Below are 10,193 nucleotides of genomic sequence, written 5' to 3' on the forward strand. Positions count from 1 at the left end.
AGTTGCCCTCCATGTTATAATTAATTAACAGTCACATTTTTAAACAGCTCAATTTCAAGTTCAATTTCACCAGCCTGACTACCGTCAGAGCAGTTGAATCAATAGATCATTAAAATAGAACCTGACAAAGTTCAGTACGCTTAAAGATCTCAAAACGCAACACATGACACCAGAAACTACTGAGAAACAAATCGGAATAGAAACAAATCGGAATAGATCAGAATTATCCTCACTACGCATGTATGTTGTATCAGCCATACATTCACACGCTGTAATTCTGCCTTTAAGGCAGCTAACAAAAGAAGTATATCAACACAAATATTTTCATTTTAAGGCAAAAACATGAAAGACGGAGAGACTGAAATCTGTGCCACACGTGTAAATGTACGTGATCATCAGATTGCCTTATTGACCATCATCGCAAATAGTGAATTTTAATTAGATGAATACATTTTGAACGCATTTAAACACGGCTGCTGTTTCTTGAGCTCTCTGCTGTGTTCATTAGAAGAACAAGCAGCAGTAACTGTCTGAGAGGAAAACACGGGAGGTTTTCTGATGCTTCTAATGTCCCTGTCAGTGATTATTTTACCCATAAATCACCTGAAACCACAGCACAGCTATTATCTTTAAATGTCATGAGTGATGTAATCCCTTTACTCTGCCAGGATCCTTTAAAATCACACTGAAAAACATTTAACCAGCTGTAAATCCCCTTTTTCAATTATTTACCTTTTTTTTTTTACATCATTAGTTCCTTTCTGCTTAATGTATGTCATTACAGATTATTTATTAATATTGCTATGACCATCCCTACTGGACAATCTGATATCCTTGTGTTGGTGTTGTTCTCTCGTCATCATAAATAATGTTGTTCCAGGTTCAACATTGCAAGTGACCAATCACCTTCTCTTGACGTCATCCATGACCTCGAAAAAAACAAACGCCTTCAAAAAAAATCTACTTCACTTGCGAGAAGAGAAACCGCCTCTGCAAGGACAATATGTATAATGCTTATCGTTTATTAAAGAAAAGTATCCTGAAATGCAAAAAACTGAAGTTCCTGGATGGGCGGACAGAAGCGGTTTCTCTTCTCGCAAGTGAAGTAGATTTTTTTAAGGCTGTATTTTTCAAAGGCACAAAGGGGGACGTCACAACAATGTGATTGGTCACTTGCAATGTTGAACCTGGAACAACATTTATTATGATGATGTGGGAACAACACCGACACGAGGATATCAGATCATCCATCGCTACTAGTGTTGCAATTTGTTGTTGTTATTTTATTTAGTGTGTCAGATCGTATCATCTTATTTGCAATAGCAGATTCCATCGTTATTCTTACTTTCACATTTCATCAGTTTGTTTTCATTGAAATGACTGTAGCTTCATATCGTCATCCTCAGCATCATTTCCTTCATCATGTGGCCCAAAGGAGCAAGCAGAAACTCCACTTCTCAGGTCTGAAAGAGTTTCACTTCCAGCTGTAACATCTCTGAATTCCAGCTGCTTCTCTCTGATCAGATCGTTTCTGTTTCCATGTAATATCTGCTTATGTTTGAACTGGATTTACAGGATTTCTGCACCAATGTGTGGTTAATTCACTGGATTAACCACCAAACAGCAGCCATCTGGCTCTCACCGTCTCTTGTGTTTAAAGGAGAAAGGATCATGTCAGATCGTTGCAGATTCCCCATCAATATCAATCAAGAAATCACTGCTGAGACACTTGTACTTATGGAGGCTGAAACAGCTGTTCAGCACAGGGGACATTTGTTTTGGTCTTCTGCTAATCTGACAGAGGGATTAGGTTATGAAGCCGTTATGTAAAAGTGTAATCCCGGCGATGTTGTGAATTACGAGGAATCAATCTGTTCCCAAACTACCGGATCCATCGAGAACGCCTCGAAGGTTATCACTTTCTTTGATCACTGCTAGCAAGTTTATTTATCACCTGAGTCAGGTTTGTGTTCAGACTCTGACAATAACACTAAAAACACAAAGAAGATGTAAACAAAAGGCTTTGTTATCAATAACGTCTTTTTGATAACTAGTTCAGTCGGGACAAAACCCACTGAATCACTGGCAAAAGCCTAAGGTACAAAACCCACCAAATCACTTTAATTTTCTCCATTCAATTGATCATTTACATTTTAGCAGCTCTAAACTAATGTAACTCTAATGTAACTCCACCCCCAAATTCATAAAGTCTCTCCCCCAATTTTCCTCTTTTTCTTAGTATTTTCTACTTTTAAAAGGTGAAAATGTCCACATTTGGATGTTGAAGGGATTCATGGTCGAGGGAATCACTAACGTTTGATTTTCAAGTATGTATGTCAATTTTGACTTACTTAAGTAACTTGAAATTTCAACATAAGTAATTCAAAACTTTAAGATTAAACCCAGAAATGTTATGATAAAAGTCCAACATTTTGAGACAACTCAAAATCCTAGCTTAGAAGTAACCCCTAATTTTTAGATATTTAACTTAAAACCTTAAGAGAATAACTCACAATGTTGAGATGTTTTTAATTCTAAATTTTGATATTACAACTTAAAATTTTGTGATAACTCAAACTTTATTGATAAAAACATTTTGTAATAATAACTACATTTCTATTTACTTGAAAGTAACTTGGGATTTTGAGATATCTCAGACAAAAATGGAAAGATAAAAACCTGAAGTTTTGAGACAATAAATACAAAATTTGAAAACAACTTCTATCAATATCTGTTTCTACACTCATTGTGTATGAGTGCTTAATGTTGTTAATGCTGCTATGACAACTCAATTTCCCTCTGGGATTAATAACATTTCTCTGATTCTGAACTTAAAGTGTTGCGATAATAATTCTGAATTTGGTGATAAACCCCCAAATTTTGAGATAATAACGTTCCAACTTTTTTTTATCAGTAACATTCCACGATAACTTACTTAGGATTTTGTGATAATAGCTCAAAATTTTGAGTTACCTCCCTGGCCATTTTCCCTATTTTTAGTGGCAGAAACAAACTTTCGCTGTTTAAAATAAAACAGTTTGGACTGGTTTTAGACCTCAGTTTTCTTGGTTGCCACGGTGACACATCCCCTCCACTGAAGAATCTAGACAAAATATGTTGGATGTTGTACAATATACATCCAACACTAAAAAAAAACTATATTTGTTGTTAGTGAAGACCAAACACTAGCAACAAAACGCCACCTGCAATTCAATTCACACCCACACGTGTCACTATTAACAAGGTTTTCTAGAACCATACAGGATCTTCTTTAAAGAGTGCTACTCTGTGCTCATGAGGACTCTTTAATGAGTGTCTCAGGGTGTGATAACTGCTTTGTTCTTCCCTTGAAATGTGGGGGACTCAAACATGACAGCTTTCACAGCCTGAACACGATTTCCCGAGAAGAAAAAAAGACTGTGGGAACATTAAATAAAGTTTCCCACCAATAATTCAGGAGGATTGTGCAACATCTAACAGACCATCTCCGGGCTGGAAATGTAGTCTGTTGTCACCCATCTTTCACCAACCCACCCACATACTACCAGCATCCATCCCTCCTCCTCCATCCCCCGGGTCCCGTCCTACCTTCAATGGCGATGACATGCTCCCGGATCTGGTTCTGCAGCAGCGGCTCCTCCACCCGCTCCAGCAGCTCGTAGATAGAGTAGATGTTGGGGTGCACGGACTCGAACCTCTGGATCTCATTTCGGATAGCGGCCGAGTTGGCAAGGTGTTGCTGGTAGTTCATGGCTGAAGCAGCAGAGGAAGAAGAAGAAGGTGAAATCTGTGACCTCCAGCAGCCTCAGAGCACACTCATACTCCAGCTGTTTACCTCCAGATGTGCAGGGAATTTAAATCACAGTGTGGGTGCAAGGTTTATGCCAGCAGGGAGGGATGGGACTCTTCTACATGCCTGGTGAAATTCATGGAAGTGCTGCTTCCAGAGCAGCTTCCAGAGGAGGGGACCGGACACACTGCTCCTACTGTCCGGTGAAGGCAGCCGTTTCTCGGGGTGTCCCGCTTCCAGATTCCGTTGCGGTGACAGATGTGCGGCAGGCTGAGCGCCGCTTCCCCATATCCCCCCGCAGTCCGTGTGGGATTAAAACGACACTCGCCCCGGTGTTGCTGGATTAAACTTTAAAAAAGGATTATTAATCAGAGAGAAGCAGGAGGATAAAAAAAAGAAAACGGCCTTGATGCTAGGTGGCTAGGCTAGCCGGCTAAAGCTAACTAGCTTCCAAGCTTTAGAGAGAGGGAGGTAAGGAAAAAGTAACCGATTTCCAGGTGTGAAAGTCGGCTTTATTCACCAACTCAGAGGGGGGCCGGAGGCCGTGAGAGGAGGTTTCAGAAGCGGGCAAGATCAGAGCAGGTACCCGGCTGGTAAACTGTTAGGTGGGGGTAGTTAGGATGCCTGCTCCGGTCCGTCTGTTGTTTTTGTCTTGGCTGAATAACGTCCACCTGTCCGGATTAAACCCCCAACAGCTGGACTCCACAGGAGCTCCCGCGCCTCTAAAGTTAATCCAGGTGTGTGGACAGCGGGTATCTCTCAAGTAAGTCTCGCACGCGGCGCCCAAACACTCAGCCGTGCCACCCTGTCCGTGCGGTGGTGAGGTCCATCCCGTATAGACTGGAGCTGCGGTATCCCGGCCGGAGAGCTTCCTCCCAGAGAGTCAGGCTGTACGCGCCGCGCAGCGGAGTTCCGGCGATGCTTTCAAAATAAAACGCGACACTTTTAAAACCTTTTACAGTTTTTTCTCTTATAAAACAGGCAGAAACCGTATATTAGTGTAAAAGGGATTTTCAGTCATTCATTTCTGTTCCTTGTTTTTCTTTAATTTAATTTTAATTTAATTTTTTTCTGTCATTTCTTTATGACTATTATTTTTTATTGTAAAAACTGTAAATAATAACCAAATATAATAATCATTATTTAATTTTTTTAAAAGCTATAACAATAAAGTCCGAAGATGACACTTTTTTCTCATTAACACTTTAGTTTGTTCCATTAAATTAATTATTTTCTTGTAAATTTCAATTTTATTTTTTCAGAAATTGTTTTTTTCTCCTTTCTGTAAAGCATGACAAAAATTACGTTTTTCTTATTCATCAGTGACCCCGAGACACCAGCCAGAGTTTACTTAATGGGATATAATTTCAATTTTTTAAAAAGAATATTGATTTCTATCATTTTTGCTTTTTTCATTCTTCTATTTTATTTTATTTTTCTCAAAACACCCAAACGGATATTTTAAAAAAAGTTTAGAAAATCTTCTGTTAAAATTGTCAGTCGTCAATTTTATCTTTTATGGTAAGCACATTGAGTTTACATGTAATTAAATGTGCCATATAGATATAACTGACATTTTGTAGTCACATATTGGATCTAATATTACTTCTTGTAGAAAAGGCTCTTCTATAAGTGAGTCTTACCAGTCAGCTGACATCTGGGGAATACCTGTCGGCAGTTATTTGGGTAGTCCTCTTTGTATCATTGCACATGGAGCTGTAACTTTGACTTGAACAGTCACAAAATCTGTTTCAAAAGTTTGGTGACTTTGGTTGGCTCTTTGGAGGGAGGGCAACAACTGCCATCTTTGATTTGGGGTGGTTGTCCTCCTTACATCAGACTTGATGATTCTGAAACACCTTCAGGACTTCCCCAGCTTTCAAACATGCTTTAACAGTTCAATCACATGTTATACAAACCAGGGTTTCCCAAACTTTTACAAAGTTTGCAGAATCTATTCACATTTCATTTACAGCTCAGTCACATGTGTTTATTGAGGGTTTATTGTTTCTCACCAAAAGGAAAATAAAATACAAAAATAACGATTACAGAGCTGTTGCTTTATGACCTCTCTTATTGTCTGTGAGTCTAACAGCTGCTTTCCCAACAAATACATTCATTCTTTTATCAGAAAAAAAAAATTACCAAAACATTAAAGTTATGTCAGTCCAAATCTCAACTGTAGGACAAATTAAAGAGATAAACCAGCATATTTGAAACATTGTCACATTTTACAAACTATAAAATGTGAGGGTTTTTTGTTTTTGTTTTGCTTATTTACAAAAAAAAAATTATAGCTCATAAAGAAAACTCATTACACAAAGTGAAATATTTAACTGAGACATTAAAATTATTATTTGCATTTCCTTCAGTTGAAGTTTCCTTAGTCTTTAGTGCACTGATTTTGATATTACCGATTACCTTTAGATAATAATAATAATAAAAAAAAATAGACAAACCTTTTTTTGTTACACTTTTATTTTGAACTTCGAACCTTATTTGTTCCGGTTTTCTATTACTCAGCTGCCGCGTGCTTCACGCATTGAGGAAGGTAGTTGATGCGTGGAGGCTGCGCAACAAGAGCCACTCCTTCAAAATAAAAGCGTCACCAGTACCCCTCCATGAAGCTCGAGCTGCGCATGCCAGAGTTTATTCTTCACATCTCCAGGAACAGATCTGATTCTAAGTTTGTCAGGAAAAGGTCTCCATCCTGTGCCGCTGCATTCAGGCACCTCAAAGAGCGTCTGAAAGAGGAGCTCTATTGCGTGGACGCTGTCACTCTCTCGCCATCCAGCAGTAAATAGTGCACAATGCCGCTCTTCTTCTGTCCGCCGCTCGCTGCCTTGATGCAGCACTCGTGCCCGCCGACCATGAAGTGCGTCTCTGTGCCGTCGTCAACAAACTCTCCCTGAGGACAGAGCATGAGAAACAGTGGAGGCTTTTATTTTGTCAGCATTCATAGCTTTAAAAACGCGCTAGGAGGTTTATTTTGAAAAATCAGAAGATTATCACAACAACATAAAGAAAAACAATAACTTCATTGCTTTTTTGGTCTCCTACTTTGAAAATTAAATAAATAGTGCTCTCATTGGCTAATGAGCTGTGATGGTGAGTGAGCGATAAAATCACCTCCAAACAGCTTCAGGAAAGTGTTTGCTGGGGTCATAAGTAAAGGGAACGCGAGGGCTGTTTTCTCATAAACTTCTACAGGATCACAAATCTCTTTAAAATCCATTTTATTTTGAAAAGCACCCGCTCTTTTTCGATCTAATGTTTCTGAGAAGTTGATACAGGAACACGTTCACTTCTTCTTTTAGCCACACTGCTAACCAACTCATCATGGCGTCCACACATATACACCTGTTTCAATTGAAACACATGCATCTGGCAGCAGGTATTGCACCTACACATGTAGATATTGTTCAGCATTAGTGGGGCCCTCACAGATCTCTAAGTTACCCCTGCCATGTATACTAATGTTCCCTCCCTGGTTTTCTTTGTAGCCTCAAACCTGACAGCACAGTTTCCCACTCCTTTATTGAAATCAGCAGTTACATCATACATTACGTTTATTTTCAGGAAAGTGTGTCTCAGAGTATTCACCAGTGGCGCTCACCGTGGTTTCCATCTTCTGCCCGTTGCACCAAACGTCCATGGTGTCCTTTTCTGTGAGAAAGGACAAACATAGATAGTTAGTTTGTTTAAGCAACACCAGTGGCTGGTCTTCCTCTTTAAAATAACACACAGCTGATCAATGTCTGAGTTCAGGTTATGAAGCAGCTGGCACAGATATGTAAAAGGCTCCCCATCATTCCTGCAGAAGAGACACCAAACTGAGGTCCCAGCAGTGTTTCTCAGCAGTTTGGTCATTTTCCTTTAAATTTGGTAATTTTTGGCTACTTTTGGTGTTTTGGTGGTAATTTGACATCTAATCTTGGAGATTATGGGCCTCTTGAGTCTTTTTGCATTTCATTTTTGTTGTTTTAATCAAATGTTCTTGTGTAATTTTGATAGTTTTGCTTTTCTTTTAAACCTTCTGCTGCTTGTGGTCATTTTCCACAAGTTTAATTTTAGCCATTTTGGATTGCACTTTATTTCATTGTGTCTTCCCAATGTCAGTTTGTGCTGTACTATGTTGATCCTTTTATGTCTCATTTTCACAGCTGTGAATCTCGTTTTAGGTATTTGACATTTAGTTTGGGTTATTCTGCATCATTTCTGACAGACTGGCATCTTTTTTGGTGTCCTTCTGCTCATGATGCATTTCCATTTGTGTTCGATTTTAGTCATTTTAAATCATAAATGGTTGATTTTGATCTTTCCTTTGGACATTTTGGGGTTCATTTTGAGAGTTTTGCATCTATTTTTCTTTGGTCGGTTTTTGTGTGTCTAATAATTTATAGTACTTTTCTGTATCATTTAGTTTAACGTATTTCCCTTTGAATGCAATCCATCTCATTTCCATGTTTGTTGGACTTTATGGATTATTTTCCTAAGTTACCGTCAGGTTCTCTGTTTCTATTTGAGGTCTTCTTTAATCCACCCGTTACGTTTTGGTAGTCTAACTAGGTTGATGCTGGTTGCTTCCTTTCCAAAGATAGCTACACTGACCTCACCCTGAGCAGATTAGACTGCCCGTCCATTTCCTCCTGCAAACACCGGACTACAGCGTGCAGCTGCAGGTAAAAACCTGAGAGGGTGAGCTCACCGAGGACGACCCTGTAGTCCTCTCCGCCCACTTTGAGCAGCCAGGTCTTGGTGGTCTTGGCTCTGTTGTCGATGAACTTCTGCAGACTTTTCCCGGCGATGTTCAGCGAGTACTCGTATGCAAAACCGCTCACGGCCTCGATGTTGATGGTGGCTTTGGTGTTCGCACCTCCCACCATGAAGGTTTCCTTTCCAACCAGCTTGAACATCCAGTCTTTTCTGATGACTTCCTGTTAAGGAGACATGGCTGCTTTCAATAAACACCTGCTGCTCTGCTTTCATACACTCACTTTTTTTTAGACAGGTTAATACAGACAAAATGATCATGGAAGGCCTTTCACTGAAGTATTAAGGCTATTACCACAGTGACACAAAAAACAAGTACTACATGCATCAGCATGAAATGTGCTTAAAGTACTAAAAGTACTGATTCAGATAAGATTGGCTTATCAGCTGGAGGCCTTAAACAATCCTTTGGAGTCATTATTTTAACAAGCATTTGAAATACTAATTAAATTATGCTGATGTGCTGTTGAAAAAGCTTTCCCTGTAGATTAAACTCATGCCTCACTTCTTCAAATGACGCGATAACATCAGGATTTGGAAGATTCAGATCTCGCTGCTTTTTATGCACCTTTGGAGGCACAAAAATGTGAATGATGTGACCAATTTTCCTGCCTGCCCCCTGCTGGAATAGCAATAAATTTTATCGATAAACCAAAGATATTAATGATTTACTGAAATTTTCACACTTTTCACAGCTGTTCAGAGGGGCGGACTGGATCATGTATAGAACCAGTTCAGTCCCCACAGGTTGCATGTTTGATGGCTATGTGTAAAAAGAAGATATATATATATATATATATATATATATATATATATATATATATATATATATATATATGTGTGTGTGTGTGTGTGTGTGTGTGTGTGTGTGTAAATATATATATACATTTGGTCAGGGGCCAAAACACACTGGGAACCCCCCACTATGCTCTCCCAGAAACAGAAAGAAGCAGGATCTCACCTTTCCATTGACAAAAACAATCCTTTTTCCAGTGGTGGTGCCATGAGCAAACTCGATCCTATAAACGCCGTCGCTTAACGCCACCTCCCACACGGCCACCACATCTCCACCTAACATCTCTGCCTGACCTCAGGTTCTGGTCCTGGATGTCCAGAAACAGTCACAAAATCAGCTGGAAAACCATCTGTGGAAGTGAGGACCGTCCGTCCCGCGCAGCTCTGCCTGCTCGGCTGTGGTGTTGGCTCAGCAGTAGGTGAATTACTGTAAGAGGATTATGGATGTGAGCTCACTATATACTGCCACAGACAATTAGGACAGGCTCTGGTTTTATCTCAGGCTGGCTTGAGACAGCAGAAATGTTAGCTGGGGCTTTAAAAGTTCAACAATTGTTTCCTGAAGCTGGCACTTTTAGAAATCCAGCCAATATTCACCTTTAAGAAGCTTGAGCTTGTAATGAGACATTGAAACGGTTGCCATTAATTTGTCTGTCATTTAACTGATTATTCCAACAAGCCCTCAAACATGAATAAGCCTATACTAGATTACTGGCTACCCTCTACTTAGGAGTTATCAGTCAATTTTGGGGTGGGCTGCATCTTTACACGGACCTCACCTGTAGAACCTGTAGAACCTGTATCAGAGCTGTTTCCTCTGAGTACAGCAAGCACC

The 10,193-nt window shown here is 39.6% G+C and overlaps 2 protein-coding genes across 8 annotated transcripts in view; both read right to left on the reverse strand.

The window, feature by feature from the left end:
- agap1 (ArfGAP with GTPase domain, ankyrin repeat and PH domain 1) overlaps window positions 1-4,677 on the reverse strand; it is a 186,048-nt gene extending 181,371 nt beyond the window's left edge. For 6 of the 7 annotated variants that reach the window (XM_085152092.1, XM_085152089.1, XM_085152091.1 and 3 more), the window contains exon 1: window positions 3,589-3,702. Coding sequence is in view for 1 of the 7 variants with exons in the window: in XM_085152093.1 (XP_085008219.1) it covers window positions 3,589-3,751 (163 nt within the window). In the remaining 6 variants the exon portion in view is untranslated. Of the gene's footprint in view, window positions 1-3,588 lie in introns of all 7 variants that reach the window. The other variant, XM_085152093.1, reaches the window with a different exon arrangement.
- Window positions 4,678-6,122: 1,445 nt separating this feature from the next.
- On the reverse strand, window positions 6,123-9,780 carry LOC146491457 (fas apoptotic inhibitory molecule 1-like). Its single transcript, XM_085152096.1, has 4 exons — window positions 9,525-9,780; window positions 8,499-8,727; window positions 7,407-7,456; window positions 6,123-6,698 (listed from the first exon to the last, which is right to left on the reverse strand). Exons 1-4 carry the CDS (start codon window positions 9,639-9,641, stop codon window positions 6,549-6,551), a joined length of 546 nt encoding a protein of 181 aa, XP_085008222.1. The 5' UTR covers window positions 9,642-9,780; the 3' UTR covers window positions 6,123-6,548.
- Window positions 9,781-10,193: the final 413 nt, after the last annotated feature.

Source organism: Neolamprologus multifasciatus, chromosome 23 (genome assembly GCF_963576455.1).
Source record: "Neolamprologus multifasciatus chromosome 23, fNeoMul1.2, whole genome shotgun sequence".
In the NCBI taxonomy this organism is placed as follows: Eukaryota; Metazoa; Chordata; class Actinopteri; order Cichliformes; family Cichlidae; genus Neolamprologus; species Neolamprologus multifasciatus.

What these genes read in the sequence shown, in the direction of transcription:
- LOC146491457 (XM_085152096.1), bottom strand. Translation starts at nt 9,641, where the DNA reads ATGTTAGGTGGAGATGTGGTGGCCGTGTGGGAGGTGGCGTTAAGCGAC. An exon ending in TTGTTTTTGTCAATGGAAAG is followed by an intron (nt 8,728 to 9,524) that starts GTGAGATCCTGC and finishes TCTCCTTAACAG; the next exon opens with GAAGTCATCAGAAAAGACTG. An exon ending in GGACTACAGGGTCGTCCTCG is followed by an intron (nt 7,457 to 8,498) that starts GTGAGCTCACCC and finishes CCTTTCTCACAG; the next exon opens with AAAAGGACACCATGGACGTT.